We start from the raw sequence: 17,796 nt of genomic DNA, 5'->3' as shown, positions 1-17,796 counted from the left end.
TCCTGAGGCCCACGCTGTGGGGCAGGGACATCCCAGGTTGCTCCTTGCTATTCTGGCTGGAGGTGGGGCCAGCCCTGCTGCGCTGGGTGGGCTCCCCAGAATCCCTGCCGCTGTATCCTGCTCCATGCCAGTGCAGGTGCTGAGGGCCAGCATCAGGTGACAGCAGGTCCCCAAGCCCATGATGCTGTATGGGGAGAGGCAGGGGCTCACCCAAGGATTTTGGAGGCTGTGGCAGAAGCAGGGCCTACCTGCAGCCCCCCAAGCCGTCAGCTGCGCCTGTCCCCTGCTGCTGCCTTCGTGCCCGGGCACGGAGCTCTTTGACAGATGATTTTAGGTTTGTGTCACTCTCCTATTGCTGAGGCTGGGATAAGCCTCCCAGCCAGTGGGGACGTGCCAGGATCCAGCCCCACTCCCTTCCCCCCTCTCTCATATATTAAATTTCACAAATAAAACAGCGAGTGAAGAGCATCTCGGAGGGAACTGCTAAAAATAGCCCCGAGGCTGGAGCCTGAATTGTGCAGGAGAGTTCATGTGCAGCCACGATCCCTGCCCTCTCCCAGAAATATTCCCAGGCTCAGGGCTGCTTTATGGCGCTGCAGGGAAGGGGAGCTGAGGAACCGGTGAAGAAGAGCAGCATCTAGGGCTGGTAATAACCCCCAGAGACACGTAAATATTTCCCCCGCTGCAAGCATCAGGCAGCTCTGCAGGGAAATAAGCCCCAAATCTCTGAAAGCCTGAGTGTAACATGAGAGACGGAAAAGGGGCTCTGACTCCCTTCACCTGGCGCTGAGCTCAGCCCCAGCCTTGGTGCAGAGTAGCACAAAGGCTGTTCGGCATTTTGCCACCTGCCCTTGCCTCCATCCCCCGCCCCGAGCTGTGGGGCTGTGTCTGCCATCCCCTTTTCCCCCAGGAAGGATACTGCAATGTGTTTCCACTTGTACCCCCTCCTCACCCTGGAGAAGAGCCCCTGGAGATGATTTTTTTTCCCGGCCAAAGGTGCTGACGAGGCTGGGGGGAGCCCAGCGATGCTGTGGCTGGTGCTCAGGCTCAGCCAAGCCTGCATGATCGCAGCCAGACCCATGGAGACACCCCAGTGCTCGCTGGTGTCACGGTGAGCTGGAGCGGGGTTCAAGGTCTCCTTGGAGGAGCAGGGAGGTGCGGGGAATCCATCGGCAGCGTGCGGTGGGGGCCTGGACCACGCTCCCCGGAGGTGTGACCAGCTTCTTCCTCGCTATCCGACACACAGGTAAATGCTTGGTGTGGGGTATCCCAAAAATGCAAGAGATATGTCTCTCCCTTGGTGGGGCCTGGGACCACCCTGGACTGAAAGTACCCCCCGGTGACAGCGGGCACAGAGAAACCCCCAGCCCTGCCAGCTGGACCCACAGTAAGGAGGTGAAGTGATGTGCCCAAGATCATTCTGAGCAGAAGTGTCGGAGGGAGGAAAGGCTCCCTGGGAGGGGTCCTACCCTCCTCCCTCAAAGGAGTCTGGCCTCAGGGGGCTCCCACGGGATGGGGGCACGAGGGCACAGATGCTGCTGGGCACCGGGGAGGGAAAGGGTGACAGTGTCGCACCCAGCACACTGCAGGGGGGACATGGGAGGGTCCTTTCCCATCGGCGCCTCCCCGGAGCCCTGGGAGAAGCCTGTGTCCCTCCTGGCTTCCTGCGACTCGGTCTGGGCATTCCCTGCCTCCTTTCCCGAGCGCTGCCTCCTTCCCTCCCCGGGGACTGCCTGCATCCCTTCCCGGGCATCCTTGCATCCCCGCTCGGGCAGAGCATCCTTCCCTCCCCAGGCATCCCTGCATCCCCGCCCGAGCAGAGCATCCTTCCCTCCGCGGGCACTGCCTACATCCTTCCCTGGGCATCCCTGCATCCCCGCCCGGGCAGAGCATCCTTCCCGCCCCGGGCACTGCCTGCATCCCTCCCCAGGCATCCCTGCATCCCCGCCCGGGCAGAGCATCCTTGCCTTCCCGGGCATCTCTGCATCACTCCCGGGCACCACCGCCTGCATCCCCGCCCGAGCAGTGCCTGCCTCCCGCCCGGGCATCCCTGCATCCCCCCCCTCGCCGGCCGCCGCTTGCCCCCGTGCCACGGGCCGGGCTTTGCGACCCAGCGCCCCCCGCCCGGCGCCCCCCGCCGCCGCCCGGCCCCTCGGTAGCGCCGCGCCGGGCGGGGGCCGGGCCGGGCCGGGCCGGGGCTCTGCAGCGGGGCCGCCCGCCCCGCACCGGGCTCGCCGCATGGCTCCGCCGCCCGCCGGGGCGCCGCCGGCCCGGGCCGCCGCTGCAAGGTAGGGGGGCCCGCCGGGAGCGGGGCGGGGGGGGCACGGGGGGCAAAGTTGCCGCTGGCCAGGGCCGGGGGGTGGGGGGGGTCCCCAGCGAAAGTTGAGCGCCGCTGCTTCCCGCTCCCCCACCCTCACCCCCTGCCGCGCCGGCCTGGGGGTGCGTGTGTCCCCCCGGCACCCCCCGCCAGCCCCCCTCCCTCCCCCGGGCCGGTGCCGGGGATGCCGCGCTGGCCGCCGCGGCCGGAGCATCCCCCAGGAGGGTCGGGGTGGGCTGCGGGGTGCGGGGGGGTCGGGGCTCGGCTCCCCCGGCTGCCCCCGGGGGGGCGGCGGGTGCCCAAGGTCGCGCCGGGGGCCGGAGCATCCTTCCCGGTAGGAACCTCCCGCCGGCCCTGCAACCTCCGAGCTCGGCCTGGCGCTGAGCACCGGGGCCGCCGACCGCCCCCCCGCTCTGCCATCCCCAAGCGGGGCCACTGCTGGTCCCCCCGCTGTGCCTCAGTTTCCCTCGGTGGCACGCTGCCCTGAGATGCTCATGGGGCTGGGAGCCATCTGGTCAGCCTCTGATGCTTCGGGGTGCAAACGCGCTTCCTGGGGCCCATGAGCTGGCTCTCCCCAGGCATGGCCCCCCTGTGCTAGCTGGAGGGGGACGGGGGCTTTGGGGTGACAGGGCAAGGCTCAGCCTGCTCCCCCAGTCAGGGCAGCCGCGCGGTGCTGGGTCCCCAGCTGTGTTGCTCCATCACCCCTCGGCCCCACGGAGGAGCTGGGGTCGCTTCTGCAAGGAGGAAGGGTTTGTGGGGGCAGTGCTGTCCCTGCAGCAGTGGCCCCCGGGGTTTGCGGTGACAGTGCTTGCTGCTGGTGGACAAAGGCCCCGGCGAGGCTGGGTACGGGGGCTCCTGCATCCCCCATTTCCCTGCATGTGGCACAGAAATGCTCCCGCTGCCGGGGCTGGGGCGAGCGGGTCCCTGAGGGCTGTCAGCACCCCAGAGGATGGTCCCTGCAGTGCCATGGTGTCCCCAGCCCCGGGCATAAGCCCACTCTGCTGCCCTGGGGCAGGATCGGACCCTGCCAGCCCCCAGCCCCACAGTGAGGATGGTGTGAGCCACGGTCCAGCTTGGGGGACCGTGGGGATCCTGGCCTTCCCGGCACCCAGCAGCGGGAACCTCCATGGCTGGGCTATCCCTGGGGCAAATAACCCCCCTCAAACAGGCAGGACAGGATGATTTGAACCTGCCGCTTTCGGCTAGCTCAGGGACCGCTGCCCTGGGCTCTGGGGATGGTTTTCAGGGAAAACACACCAGAGCAGAGCATCACAAATTGGTAAAAGCATCTGCGAAGTGGATAAAGCACAAGCCGCTTCCTAGTGATGGGAGTGAGTGCAAGTGGGACCCAGGCCCTCACCCTTGCTCTTTCCATCCCAGCCCCTGGTTGGGAACCCAGTGCCAACGGACCTTTGGGTTCCTCAGACTTGGCTCCGGCATCCTTGTGTGTGGGTTATTACCCCGTATCCCCCAACGTGTGGCCCTGCCCCAGGGCCCCTCCAGCCTCAGCACGTGTGCCAGCGGCTTGTGGGCTCACCCCGTCAGCTGGCTGGGAAATTAGCCTCCATCAAGTTAATTGCCAAACCACTCAAAGCCTGAAATTAAATGTTAAAGCTGTCGCTCGCAGGCGCAGAGCAATCTCTCCCCCATCCCAGCAAAAGGCAATTCTGGCTGTCCAAGCGGAGGGAAGATGGATTCCCCTGCTCAGGGGAGCACCGGGATGGAGCAGCCAGTGATGGTCCCCACGGATGCTATGGGACAAGCCCCCAGCACAACCCAGGACCCCTCTGCTGCCAGGGCTGGGCAAACCCTGAGCCACAGACAATCTCTTCCCCGGTGGTTTCCTTGCTCTGGTACCAAAAGGGTTGAATGTGCCTGTGAGAACCTTCCTGGGATAAAGTTTGCTCAAATCCTGCCTCTCCTTTGCTCTGGTGGGTGGGACCCTCTGGTGGGGGGTGGACCCTGAGATCTCCCAGTGCGAGGGCCTGCTGGAGACATTGCCCAGCCCTGGGAGATGCTCCTGCCCCCCAAGGACAGATATAACCCTTTTCCATAGGTTCTTGCATGGGAAAACGTTACCTGAAGCAATAGTGGAGTCTGCTAGGGTGTCTCTAGGATCTGACCAGCTTCTCCTTGGCCTTGCAGTGACGGGCTGTCCCGGAGGGGAAATGCATCCTGAATGGGGCTGAGGCCCCCTGCGCGGGAATATGCAGCCTCGGCACCGCAGGGGCAGCACCAGGGCAGCGGCTGGCACGCAGCGGCATGGTGGCAACGTTCAAGATCGCCGTGCTGGGAGCCCAGGGTGTGGGCAAGAGTGCCATAGTCCGGCAGTTCCTCTACAACGAGTTCAGCGAGGTCTGCGTGCCCACCACGGCCCGCCGCGTCTACCTGCCTGCCGTCGTCATGAACGGCCACGTCCACGACCTGCAGATCATGGACTTCCCCCCCATCACTGCCTTCCCCGTCAACACCCTGCAGGTAGGGGTGCACCTGGCTCGGTGCAATGGCACCTCCACGCTGGGGGGGTCTCTGGTGACCTCCATAGGGTTTTGCTGTGCAACCCTGGGGTGTCCCAGTTCCTCCACTTCGGGGGATGCATCTTCCTCCACGTCAGGGTTTGCTTGCTAAAAGGATCACATCCTCATGGCTACTGGCTGAATGGGCCCGGGACAAACCGTCTTCTAAAGCTTTTTCACCTAAAATGATGGCAAATGCTGGCAGGGTGGCATCCCACTCCAAGGACCATGGCTCTGGCAATGCCCACAGCCCCGTCCAGCTGGGCAGTGGATCCTGGAGCACTGGGATCCGCTTCCATGGCTGTCAGAGATGGTACCAGCCAAGGGCTTGTGGACTGTAGCCAGAGCATTCAGGTGAAACCCAGGGGTTCCTGGGGAGCCCACTGGCACACCCCCTGCCCAAGCCAGGCAGAGCACGGCTGCTCATCCCCTCCCAGGGTGGTCGTTGCCCCCCCAGCATTGCCTGGGCTTGTCCCTGGGGTGCTGAGCCCACCAGCTCCTCCTCAACCCCCCAGCACTCTCAGATGCTCCCAAAACAGCCCCAAAAGTGGGGCCAGGAAGCGTTGTCACCACTGCTGACCACTTAGGGGGGTTTAATGGGAAAAAGGATTTTAAGCTCGTGCCGTAGCCCCATCCCAATGGTACAAGTTGTGCCACTGTTGTGGGGAAAGGAGCTGGAGGTGCCCAACCATGGCCGAAGCCACGTCGGGGGGCAATGCCACCAGCGGGGGCACCTCCGCAGGAGCTGGGCTCTCTTGTATTTTTAATCAATATAATGATATTGCTCCCGTGCCCCATGAGGATGGGGTTGCAGAGGCCTCATAGTGCTCCAAGCTTCCCCTGTGCCATCGGACAGGAGGTGAAGTGAGCACTCTAGGGGTGAGGAGGAGGTTTAAAAATTAATTGGTGTGTGCAGAGAACAAAAGGTCAGTGCGCGAGAGAGCCTGAAATAGCAAAGGGTAATTTATTGACAAGACAGCCGATGCCAACATAGTCGATTAACTCCCTGCCTTGCTGTGCTCAAGAGGAGGCAGCCGGTGGGAACAGATGGAGGTTTCCAGGGGAGAGAGGGTGGTCAGCGGGATGGCTCCGAGGAGGAAGGAGAGGACCATGGCGGGGGATATGGCTTTGTCAGCTGGGAAGCATTGCTGGGCTCTGCTCCATGCCCTGGAGCAGCATCCCTGCGGCAGCGTTCTGGGAGAGGAGCAAGCACCGGTGGCTCCCTGACATCCTGCTCCCGCACAGGGCCAGGCGGGATGCACAGTGCAACCATCCTCCAGCCCTAAGCATCCCAGGAAACCTGCCCTGCATGGGGAAAACCGTCCTGACAGCACGGCGCCGGAGCAAGTTGCACCCCAGCGTGGTGAAATAGCTGTAATTTATTAATCTCCCAGGTGTTATCAGGACTCAGAGTAACCTGAGGCACTGCCACTTCATCCACCTGCCTCTGATACCAAGGAGCTACATGCCGTCTCCTCCCCTCGGTGGACAGGAGAGGGGCTGTGTCATGCTGCTCGCTTCCAGCTCCTTTCCCTGCTGCAGTCTGCGATGGAGACCAACCCGTACCCCAAAACTTTCCTTTTCCCAGGTCCCTTCGGTCCTAGGTCTTGTTTTGCCTCGTTCCAGTGATAAACTCAGAAAGGGATGAATCATGGTACTGAAGAGGTTTGCTCAGGGAGAAGCGATGCCTTTCCTCCTTGGTGCATCTTTCTTCTCTCCTGTGGCACTCAGGAGGGTTTGCGGTGCTGCCTGCGCAGGCTGCCATTCCCAGTACCGCTGCTGGGCTGGGAAAGTGCCTGGGAAGTGCCTCTGGAAGGGGCAGATTTTCACTCCTACAGCATGGATAAAAAGTCCTGTTATTCATGGAAACCCAAAGCTTTCCTAATAACATGTATTTCTTACAGCTCCAAAATTTGGCTGTGGAGAGGCCGCCCCTGCTTGCTTCTGCCCTGGCTCCTGATCTCGCTCTCACAGACCCCGCTCCCGAGCAGCTGCCCCTCCTCTCCTGTCCCTGTGTCCCCTCCAAACAGCCCTGCCATCACCTTCTCCTCTGACCCTTGGTCCATCACGCCCAGCCCCACAGTGACAGGGATGGGCTGAGCATCCTCCTCACCTGCCCTACCCAAAAGCCAGGGTGCATCACTAATTGACACACCTAATTAGCAGCTCTGGAGGTTGAAGCTTTTAAATCCAGGGCAGGGGGCCTCATTCAGCCCTGCTCCCAGCTCGCCTCTGGGCCGCTGTGCATTAGACAGGCTGTAATCCTCGCTCAGGAGAGGAATGGGAGCTGACAAATCCCATTATCTCTCCTCTGGATTAATGAGGGGGATAAGGGCTCTCTGGAGATGGAGGGGGTGGCTGATGGGCTGCAGGGGGCAAGCGCAGCCATCGCAGGGACGGAGCAGGGCAGAGCAGAGGTGAGATGGGTGCTGCTGGGTGTCGGGGCTGGAGAGCATGCAGCCCCCTTGCTACCTGCTGGTGTAGCAGCCCCCTTGACATGCCCAGCCCCGAAGCAGTGTGGGGCACCCCCCGGGCACGGCGACAGGGCTGAGCCAGGATTGATCCCTCTCTGCACCTTGCAGGAGTGGGCGGACGTGTGTTGCAGGGGGCTCCGGAGCGTCCATGCCTACATCCTGGTCTATGACATCTGTTGCTTTGACAGCTTCGAGTACATCAAAACCATCCGCCAGCAGATCCTGGAAACCAGGTAGGGACCACTTCCCAGAGGATGCATCCCCCCCGCGGCTCCTGGCAGGGCTTCTCCCAGCGCTCCCCTGATCTCGATATTGGAGATCACATATTACAGACTGGGACAAAGCCCGTTTGCGGGGCTGGGAGCCCAAAAACATAACTGGACCTGAGGGCAGGAGAAGGAGCAGGACCCCGGCCAGGTATCCCCTCTGGGTGAGGACAGTCATCCCTGGGAAAGCAACTGGGGCTGGCGGGGGCAGGACTGGCAGTGAAAGAGGGACAAGGGGACAGGGCAAGAGGAGTCACATCTCGGCAAGCCAAAGCCAAGAGCTGGTTTGGGACAGGTCGGGGTCTGCGGGCTGGTGGGTCCTCCCTCTGCCCTCCCTCACCACCCGCCCTCCCCAGAGTCATCGGCACTTCAGAGACACCCATCATCATAGTGGGCAACAAGCGGGACCTGCAGCGGGGCCGGGTGATCCCGCGCTGGAACGTCTCCAACCTGGTGAAGAAGACATGGAAGTGTGGCTACATCGAGTGCTCGGCCAAGTACAACTGGCACATCCTGCTGCTCTTCAGCGAGCTCCTGAAGAGCGTGGGCTGTGCCCGCTGCAAGCACGTCCACACCACCATCCGCTTCCAGGGTGCCCTCCGCAGGAACCGATGCACCATCATGTGAGCACCCCCCTGCCCCCATGGACCCCCCTGGCCATGCCCCTGTGGCCACCCATCCTCTGGGACCACGGCTCCCTGGCGAGCGCTGGTGTCACCGCTCCCTGTGGGGTGATGCCACGGTGGGAACTGTGACAGAGGCACCTGGGGGGGGTTTCTTCCCCACCGGCACTGGCACCCTGTGGTGGCATTTGGGGACAGTGCACCTTGGGTGGTGCTGGGCAGGGTGATGCAGTGGCCACCGGCAGGTTGGAGCGGGTGGGTGGCCGGGCTGCCTGGAGGTGGTGAAGGGTGAGGGAGGACCTCAGCTAAACCCCCAAGCCCTCTCTGAGCCTCTGGTGCTCCGGGCCAAAGCCGTCCCGGGGGGTCTGCATCTCTGCTGTGCCTGAAATGCTGCGTGGCACTGGAGAGGGGGAGGAGATGCCTCAGGTGGTGCCCAGAGGTTGGCTCTTGAGTCCGTCCTCGCTGGCTCCTGCCCCAGCATCGCAGGGGCAACACTTGCTGCTGCCTGCCATCGCCTGCCCCCTGGAAGGGTATTGCCCAGTGCCTGTGTCCCGATGCGCTGGGGCTGGCTCCATTCCTGGGGCACGGTGGAGATGGGAGTCCCGTTTTCCTCCTGTGGAGCTGGGGTTTCTCCCCTCAGAGGGCAGAGCAGCCTCCAGCCAGAGGTGTCCCCAGGTGACACGGGCTCTCTTTTGGCTTGGTTGGGTCAGATTTCCAGGTGGAATTTCTGGATGAAAGCAAGAAAGGGAAAAAAAAACCCACCGGAAAGCCCCCATCCTGCCCCCTACATCCCCCTGGGGTGCTGAGTGCTGCTTCCCCAGGGCTCTGAGTCCCCGTTCTGCCCCGGTTCAGCCAAGGAAGGCTTCTCCTCCCCACCAGCCTGTTAAACACCAAATAATCTCAAAACGCTCCTTGCCAGGCAGGTCACCCCTCCGCTACCTTGTGTCCCAGGCTCAGCGGGCGACCGGCTTTGCACGGCTTCGAGCCAACCCCCCGGCAGCTCCCGGGCTGGCAGGCAGCCCCCCCATGCCATCACATCCTGCCAGCGGTGCCACCAGGCAGGGCCGACCCCCACCGGCCTTTCCCACCACGATGCTCCATCCACGTGAGACTTTCCCACCACGATACTCCATCCATGTGAGACGGCAGCGGTGGGAAGGCAGCCTCCAAAGCAATAGGGAGCTGGAGTTGCATTCCTTTTTTTTTTTCTCTCTCTGTATCCCTGATAGGAAAGTGAGCCCCCACATATTTTTGTTATTTTTTTATTTTTTTAAAAATCTTTCATCTTGTCTTTACACCAGACTTGCAGCTCACCTTCGTCTTGTCCTGCGGTACAGGGGCCAAAGTGCAGCCCTTGTTAGGAAATGCTGTTGGGGCGGTGTGTTGGCGAGGGGGGAGCAAGAGGCCGAGGGGGTTGTGGTTCCTCTTTCTTAGCTGCTCGGGGAAACGCCGTCCTCGGCTTCTGAGGTGGGATCTGAGGCTGGTTCATCCTCCAACAAAACCATCTCAGTGATTTCTGGTGTAACCAGGAGATGCAGGTATCGAGCGCTGCTCCGGGCAGTAAAGCAAAAGGACACTGGCCCCATCTCTTCCCCCGCCGCCAGGTTCATCTCCCGGTTCCCATCTCCCAGAAGCACTGCTGTGCTCTTGGGAACACTTCTTATTTAGAGTAGGTCCAGCTGAGCTCCGGCACCGTGCATCCCACCACCCCATCCCTGCACTGGGACCCTGTGCTGCCCCGCAGCCCCAGTGCCGCAGGGTTGGGGTCACCCCACTCCTCCCTTCCCCCTCCAGCAGCCGCTTCGGGAACCAAACTCCATTCCCCTTGCTCAAAAAAAAAAAAAAATAAAAGGAAAAAAAGAGAAAAGGCGATGGGGGGACATGGATCCATCTCAGGTGGCTGTAAGAGCCCTGGCCGGGGAAGGGCAGTGGCACTCATCACCATCCCTTGCCTTCATGGCAAACCCACTGGGCTTCCCACCCGTGTGTACCCCCCAGCCTCATCCCATCCGGATTTATTAACACATGTAAGTCCACGTTGTCGGTCTCTGGCTAGCTTTATCCCTCCAAATCGTTTGAGAAGGAAACTCCTCGGTAAATGCTACTAATAAAGCATTTATAAAGTGCTCCGATGTACACATATCAACGATTAAGCCAATACATTGTTTGTTATAACCCTGTAGCCTGCAGTTTATAGCACAATTAGTTACAGGTTTTTATAGCATCTATTTAGTATTTTGGAAAAAAAAAAAGTTATAAATATAATTGTTATCTTCTATTGTACTTTATAGACAGAGAAAGTTATATTAGTAATAATAACTCTCACTGCTTTGACAGCATTTCCCAGCTCCCGAGAAAACGAGGGCTACAAAGAGCTACTTTCCCAGGAGCCCAGGAGGTGGTGGCACCCACTGGGTGCAGGCAGGGAAACAGGGTGGTGGCACCCACTGGGTGCAGGCAGGGAAAGCAGGGCAGGGATGTCCGGCGTGTGGCCAGGCTGATGGGGATCAGAGCAGCCAGGAGCACAGCAGCAGCTACAAGTGACCTGCGCCTTGCCCCCTACTCACGCCCTTCATATGAAGCGTTACCGCTCGCCCAACGCCACCCTGGTCCTGCTAAAAATCACCTGCTCCCGAGCCTGGGAGAGGCCGAGGGTGTCCCCACCGCTGTCCCCAGGGCAGTGCTGGGTTTCAGACCCCATGCATGTGGTGCCGCAGGAGGTGATGCCTGGGTTTGGTCCAGCCCCGGCAAGGATGCTTCCCTCTCCTCCTCCTCCTCCTGCCCCGGTAAGCATCCTGGTTGCCTGGACTTTCCTCCCCCCTCCCCCGGACTTCTTGTTGGAGATTCCCAAGGTGTCTACACCGCCTGTAATACCCTGCACCCCCTTCCTTGAAATCAAATTAAAAATCAGGTCTGTCCCCCTTGGTTCTGTTCCTGCCTTGCTGCTCTTTGCCCGTGGTGCCAGAGTGCTCAGCGCCCTGCTGCCGCTCTCACAGCCCTTCTGTGGGAGGCAGTGGTCCAGGCTGGGGGAACTGGTTTCTCCCCTGCAAAAGGATTATTTTTGCAAGCAGGTTTTGCATCCACAAGGCCCCAGCGCTTGCCCTTGCTGCAACTCTGCAGGGGTGTGGGTCTGGCTTCATCCTCTCTTGGAAGATGGGGTTCTTCTGGCCCCCGTGGGGCTCCCGGAGGGGCGCTGGCTGTGCACACAGGCAGCAGCCTGGCAGCGGGGATTCCCTTCCCCAGCCGTGACCCCCACACCAGGATTATCTTCTCTCCCTCCCCACCCACACGGAAAATAGGCTGAAACAGAAGAGCTTTGGTATATCTCTATTGCACAGACACCACCGCCGGGGCCGCGGCTGCCGTGAGCCTTGGTGACAGCTGCCACCCTGACCATCGCTGCCGAGGTGACCACCCACCCTGTGGGTCTCCCACCTTCGCCCAGAAGGAAGCCCACGGGATTCAGCCAGGGTCACCTCCTGTGACCCCCCCGACCTGAGCAGCTCGAACACTCATTAAGCCTGTTGGTGCTGTAAGACATAAGGATCGTTAGTCCCATTGTACAGACAGGGGAGACTGAGGTACAAGATGGTTTGCGCGCTTGGATGCCAAGTGTGGGGTGTCCCCGCTCTAGGGGGGCACTGTGGGGGCCAGCTACACCCCTCTTCCCTGCAGAAAGTGCCCCGTTCTCTCAATCTGGGGCTGGATTTTTCCACACAAAAGAGTACAAGGATGCCTGTGTAGGAGGAGAATTCCCAAGTCTGAAAAAAAAACCCCAACCTGGGGAAGGAGGGGGTGCAGCTCCGAAGAGCAATGGGGGTCCCCCCAGCTTGCCTGGAAGCAAATCCATCATGCTGCCCACACTGACCCCAGGCACCACCGCTCCGGCTTCACCACTGCCCCCACCTTTGGGTGACCGAGGGGTCCATCCCCACCGAAACTCGGGGGGGGGGGGGGGTCAGACCCATGCCTCCTCGTCATCCTCGGTCAGCCAGGCGTTGCTGTCAGCTGGCGAGGGCTTGGCCCTGGGATGTGTGCCAGCAGGCTGGGGTGGCCGGGGGGGGCCTGAGGGGTGATGCTGGCCCCGGGGGGGCAGTGGGCGATGCCCCAGCGGGGTGGGGATACGCGAGGGGCGCTTGCCTGGCCTGTGGTCCCGCCGGGGATGCACCTTGGGTCGAAGCTTCAGCTTGTAGATGGAGGGCACACGCTCGGGTTTCTTCAGGCACCGCCGGGGCTTGGGCACATTGCTGGTCCTGGATCCCCGGGGGGTCTGGACCACCACCCCTGGCCCCTCCACCTCGTCTCCATCCGGGAGGGGGGTGGGCTGCGGGGCAGCTCGTGGGGGCGTTTTAGGGGCCCAGCTCCCCAACCCCACAGGGCGCAGGGGCTGCCACCCGCGGGAGAGCTCCTGTACCACCCTGCCATAGCCGGGGGGCTGCACGTGCCCACAGCACCCCCGGAGCCCCTCACTGCCCCCGCCACCGCCACAGGCTGCCAGCGCCCCGGGTCCCTCGGCACCCCCAGCCCTTGGGTTCTGGGCTGGGTGGCACTGCTGGGTCCCCTGCGGACCCCCCCCAGCAGCACAGACCTTACACCCATCTGCAAAATGGGCCGGAGGGGTGGGGGGCCGGCAGGTGGATGGGCTGGCTTTGGTGGGGGGCTTAATGCTGCCGTCCTGTTTCAGAGGCTGGCTGGAGGAATTTTGGGGTGAGGGCGGTTGGCCCCGGCTGAGGGCTCCCCGGTTCCTTTCCCGCAGGATTTTCTGGCTCTGTGAGTCTCCTCGGGCATCCCGGTGTGGGGAGGGGGCACAGCTCTTGCTGGGGCTGGGGGCACGGGCAGTCACCACAGCAGGGACCCCCCCTTCTTGTGGTCTGGCAGCTGCCACAGAGGATTTGCCTCCTTGCTGGGCACTTTTTGGAGATGCTGGTGTCAGCCGGGTGGTGGGTGCTGCGGACCTGCCTCGTACCAGTGCCGGCGGGGGTTTCCCTGGGGTGCTCCCACACAACGCCTTGGGGACCCCCACGCTGTCCTGCATTCTGGGGGTCACCCGGGAAGGGGTGGGTGCCCGGCACGTCGCCCTGTGGCCAGGAGAGCTGGGTCGAATGGGTGACCTGGATGGTGGCGGCTGCCTCCCCGAAGGCACCCTGCAAGAAGAGAGAGCAGAGAGGGGCTGGGAGCTGCTGCATCCCTCCTCCATCCAGCCTGGAGCTGGGAACCACCAGAAAGGAGGGGGAAAAATAACTAGGGATATGAGAAAACCTGCTCTGAAACCAGGCAGTTTGGGGCACGAAGCATCTCTGCACCACTTACCTGCTCGAAGGGACCCTCTGGGGCTCTGCTGGCTCCCGGCGAGGGCTGGCACCCGGTGGGCGACCTGAACCCTCCGGTGAGGGGGTGGCAGGGGGCCGGGGGCTGGGGGGGGCACGGGGTCCCCAGGTGACAGGGGGCAGGGGACTCTGCGAGCGGCTGACCAGCAGCGCAGGAGGGGGCTGGCCGCGGGGGGCTGCCTTCGAGGCTGGGCACAGCCAGATCTCATGCTGCACTTGCTGCTGGGGGTTCCTGGTTTTCCAGGCTTGTTTGTGAGCTGTGGGGAAAATGGGGGGAGGCTCAGCACCCTTGTCCATTGCACCCACCGCCGGGTGCAGCCCACCCAGCCATTGCTCAGCATCCATCCCCCCCAGGGATGCTGGTGTGAACTTGTGCTCCCTTACAAAGGGGCTTTGGGGGTCCAGCTCCATCCAAAAGTCTGCCGTGACCTCTAGTGGCCACCAAAACCAAAGAGAGTCCCCAAACCCAGACATTCCCCAGCCCAGCAACGAGGCACTGGGGTAACAAAACCTCCCACTCCTGCAAACAGCCCCAGAAGCAGCGACACCCATGCCAGACCCTCCCTCACCCCAGCCATGGGGCAGAGCCAGGGGTCTGGGGGCGCAGGGACTCACAGAGCGAGGTGCAGCGGCACGGGTCGTGCTTGTCCAGGTAGTGCTCCAGCGTGTCCCAGCCGCCACCGACCCGCACCATGACGTGCTCCCGCAGGATCTGCACGGGATGCCCTGCGCTGTGAGGCCCCGAGAGGTGCATGCGATGCACCCATAGGACCCCCCCCACCTCTTTTTAAGCAGCCGGGGGGTGGCACGCTCAGCCGGGCTCTGGGAGCTTGCCCAAAGTGCCACCAGCTGTCCCAAAGGATGGCTTCATCCCTGGCTCACCGCCACTGAGGTGGGGAGGGTCTCAGGTCCCAGTGCTATCCTGACAGGCACATTTCACCACCACGAGGAGAGTGGGGAGCTTTTTGGAAAACACCTCTCCACTGCCGTATGCTGATCCCTTTGGGAAGGTCAGGCTTATGGACAGATCCAGGCAGGGGCAGAGCATCCCTGTGTTCCCGTTGCTGGGTAAGACCTGGCTCTGGCTTGGGGTGGGATGGCAGGTCCCGTACACATTGATGGTTACATCCATGCAAACATGTACCACAGAGCCAAGCTGCCCTGCTTTGGGGATAATGGCCAAAATCCCCACATTGGCCCCATTTGGGCCATGGATTATGGAAGAGGCTCCAGAGCAGGATTCCTGGTGCCTGCACCCCAAAAGCACAGGGTGAAGCGGACTCACCCGGACAAAGATGAGGGTGTCAGAGTCACCCACACGGTATTTCCCTTCAGATATCTTGATCATGGGGAACTGGACGGGGCAGGTACAGCGACTCACCAGGTGCTGGACCTGTGGGCAGCAGGAATGGGTCCTCACCAGGGCTCCTGGGAAAGGTCCTGGGGTGTCCATCCCCATCCCCATCTCCATCCCCATCCCGTTACATGCCCCTCCATACCATCTGGTCAAGGTTGTGGAGGTCCCGTGGTTTCCTGGGGGTCCGGGGCAGAGGGGATTCTGTGGGTGGCAGGTCCAGCTCCTGGCGGAGCTCTTCCTCGATCTCCTCCTCCATCTGTACGAGGGTCGGGGCGCGCATGCCGAAGCGGGCAGCACGGCGTGCCAGCTCCAGCAGGCACAGCACAAAGTTCTTCTCGTTCTTCCTCAGCACCAAGTCCTCTGTCTCGAACATCAGGACGTCTGGGGCAGGGCAGGGCTAGGCTGAGCCAGGGCAGGTGCGTGGGGATGAGGACAAAGGGGATGGGGGGCACAGGCGGAGTCAAAACCCGCCCAAAGGGATGTTATTCCCTGGGGTCATCCCACTGGGAGTATGGCGGGTCCAACAAAGGTCGGGATAAATTAACAGAGGAAGAGTCTTCCCCTTGGGCATCTATATGCAAAGGCACCGCGGCTGTTTCATGGCATCCCAAAGCCACAAAAACCTGTGGCTGGGTGCGCTGGTCATGGTCACTCCATGCCCGTGCTCTTCCTGGGCATCCACTGATGGTGGGGACAGCGTGACAGACCCTTTTCCCAGAGCCAGGACCGCTCCTGATGGCCTTACAGCCAGGATCATGCTGTGCATGGCGTGGCCGCGCTGTGGCATACCCCCTTTCCATTTCCACCCCTCCAGTGCATATTTGCACTCAAGAAAACACACCCGCGGCGTGCCAGCACCCCGCAAAGCTGCTGCCAAGCCCAGAAGAGCTTAGGCAAGAAATGCCAGCTCAGGGACACATGCGCATGGTGCTGCCAGCTGCTGAGGTGGCACTGGCTTTGGGGACACATGGGAAAACAACCGCAGTGGTGCCAGGAGCTGCTGGAAGGGAATTTCACATAGGGACATGGGGTAGCTGGAGGTTTGCATCTTACCTTTAATATCCATCTCCTTCCTGCACCACTGGATGAAGTTGGAGATGTTGTCCCTGGCCTGGAAGGTGCCCGGCTGTGCCGCCAGGTTGCAGGCAACGCCAGTGGTGGGCAGGCGGAGGTGGCAGGCCACGCCGGGGCAGGTACGGGCAAACTCCTCGGCCACGTCTTTGATGTTGTTGGCGTGGGAGCAGAGCACAGCCCCTGTCTCCAGCACCTCCACAAAGGTGCCCACCTCGATGTCTAGGTCGTACAGCTCCTTCAGCCACTCCGCCAAGTCCTCCTTCATGGCATAGAGGTACTGCTCACTGGACCGGTAGGGACGGATGCTCCGCACCGCCGTGCCCGGTGGCCCCCACATTATGCCATAAGACTGGGAGGAGATCAAGGGAAAGGGGTGATGGGGACACGGATGATGGGGTCACGGGTGATGAGGACATGGGGAGCTGCCCCAGGCCATGTCGCCAGCCCACCTCCCCAACAGCCACACTCACCTGGTGCCACTCACTCGCTGCCACCCCGGGACAGTGACACGTCCTCCCGGTGTTGGTAGCCCTTCTGGGGTCGGAGGGCTGTGATGCAGCTGGGGAAAGGAAATTACCCTCCAGAGCAGTGGGTGTTTTGTTTCTTTCCCAAGTGCTGTTCCCTTCTCCTTGGTGACAAGGGACTGGCTGCAAACACTCCCCATTAACCCTTCAGCACCTGCTCCTCTGCTGGCAGCCCTGCTCCTTCTTCCCCAGCCAGCCCAGGGTGGGTTTTCCCCTGAGATCCATGGCTCTGGGGAGCTAGGCAGCAGCTTGTCAGCATCCCAAGTTGCTCACAACCACAGAAGATGGGGGGCTTGTCCCTCCCTGCCACCCCTGCACCCACCTCGACCACAGCTGGGGTGACTTGATGACCCTGCAAGATGCATCTCCAGGACTCGGTACCCCTGAACTGACAGCCCTGAGGTAGTCACATTTTTGCACCCATTTTACAGGCTCAGACACCCTGCTGAGATGCTGCCATGTGCTGTGCGAGCCCAAACACACTGTGGCAGGGAGCCCCCCCGAGCAGGGGAGCCCGAGCATGGGTGACCCTGAGCAGGGCTCCCTCCTCCCTGGGTGGGGTGTCCAGAGGGATGGAGAGAGGCTGAGCTCCGTGCAAGGCCAGTGTAAGGACCTCTAAACACATTACGGGGATGATGCTCAGACCAGTGTCTCTGCATCCCTCCTGCCCTCCCTATGCACAGCCTGGGGCACAGCAGCACCAGGAGCTGGAAAGCCAAACCCCAAGGTGAGGGCTTCCCAAAGCTGTAGGGATCAGGGCAGAGATCCCTTGGAGAGGGCAGGTCCTGATGGTGGTCAGACTCCCAGACTCCTTGGCTCAGCTGTCCGGCAGCGTTTCTGTGCAACCTGGAAGTGTCCCAGCAGAGAAAGCTGGAGGAGGACGACGAGGAGGAAGAGGCTAAAGAGCTGCAAGAGGTAGAGGGTAGCACGAGAGACACCACTGCCATGGCTTGCTCTGTGCTTTCCACCAAGATATGGAGCCAGGGGGTGGTCTGAGAGCCCAGCAGCCCCAGGGAGTCCCAGACCCCCACGCTCTGTCCCCCAGCTCCCCTTCCACCAGCCTCTCCCACTCCAGCCCCTGGGGCAGCACTCCCAAGGAAACACCCCCATGCTGATCACAAGCATCTTCACTTACTCATCATTTCACCTCCTCGTAAAAATGCTGGTGGTTGCTCATGTCGGGGCATAAATCCCTACACTTGAACCCAGTCTCATCCCTTGATCCTGCTGCAGGGGACAGGTGGGTCTTTGTCACCTCCAAAGGCTGGGGGTCAGAGCAGGTCCCCGCAACGACCCAGCTCTCTGGGACCCCCCTTTG

General features: G+C 61.7%; 2 protein-coding genes across 3 annotated transcripts; one reads left to right on the top strand and one right to left on the bottom strand.

The window, feature by feature from the left end:
* The first annotated feature begins 1,015 nt into the window (after nucleotides 1-1,015).
* Nucleotides 1,016-10,013, top strand: RASL10B (RAS like family 10 member B). 2 transcript variants are annotated; one of them, XM_005439798.3, is made up of 4 exons: nucleotides 1,016-1,246; nucleotides 4,463-4,795; nucleotides 7,416-7,540; nucleotides 7,930-10,013. In XM_005439798.3, the coding sequence occupies exons 2-4, from the start codon at nucleotides 4,580-4,582 to the stop codon at nucleotides 8,198-8,200; spliced, it is 612 nt and encodes a 203-aa protein (XP_005439855.1). In that variant the 5' UTR covers nucleotides 1,016-1,246; nucleotides 4,463-4,579; the 3' UTR covers nucleotides 8,201-10,013. The 2 variants fall into 2 exon arrangements, with proteins under 2 accessions (XP_005439855.1, XP_055556901.1); XM_055700926.1 differs by lacking the exon at nucleotides 1,016-1,246 and adding an exon at nucleotides 1,624-2,288.
* A 1,245-nt stretch (nucleotides 10,014-11,258) lies between these two features.
* GAS2L2 (growth arrest specific 2 like 2) lies at nucleotides 11,259-16,300 on the bottom strand. Its single transcript, XM_055700927.1, has 6 exons — nucleotides 15,934-16,300; nucleotides 15,023-15,261; nucleotides 14,809-14,916; nucleotides 14,139-14,235; nucleotides 13,507-13,780; nucleotides 11,259-13,340 (listed from the first exon to the last, which is right to left on the bottom strand). Exons 1-6 carry the CDS (start codon nucleotides 16,289-16,291, stop codon nucleotides 12,155-12,157), a joined length of 2,262 nt encoding a protein of 753 aa, XP_055556902.1. The 5' UTR covers nucleotides 16,292-16,300; the 3' UTR covers nucleotides 11,259-12,154.
* Between the last annotated feature and the right edge of the window lie 1,496 nt (nucleotides 16,301-17,796).

The sequence above is a fragment of the Falco cherrug genome, chromosome 1, assembly GCF_023634085.1.
Source record: "Falco cherrug isolate bFalChe1 chromosome 1, bFalChe1.pri, whole genome shotgun sequence".
Classification (NCBI taxonomy): Eukaryota; Metazoa; Chordata; class Aves; order Falconiformes; family Falconidae; genus Falco; species Falco cherrug.
Note: the sequence above shows the minus strand (reverse complement) of the source record. Positions and strands in the feature narration are given on the sequence as shown.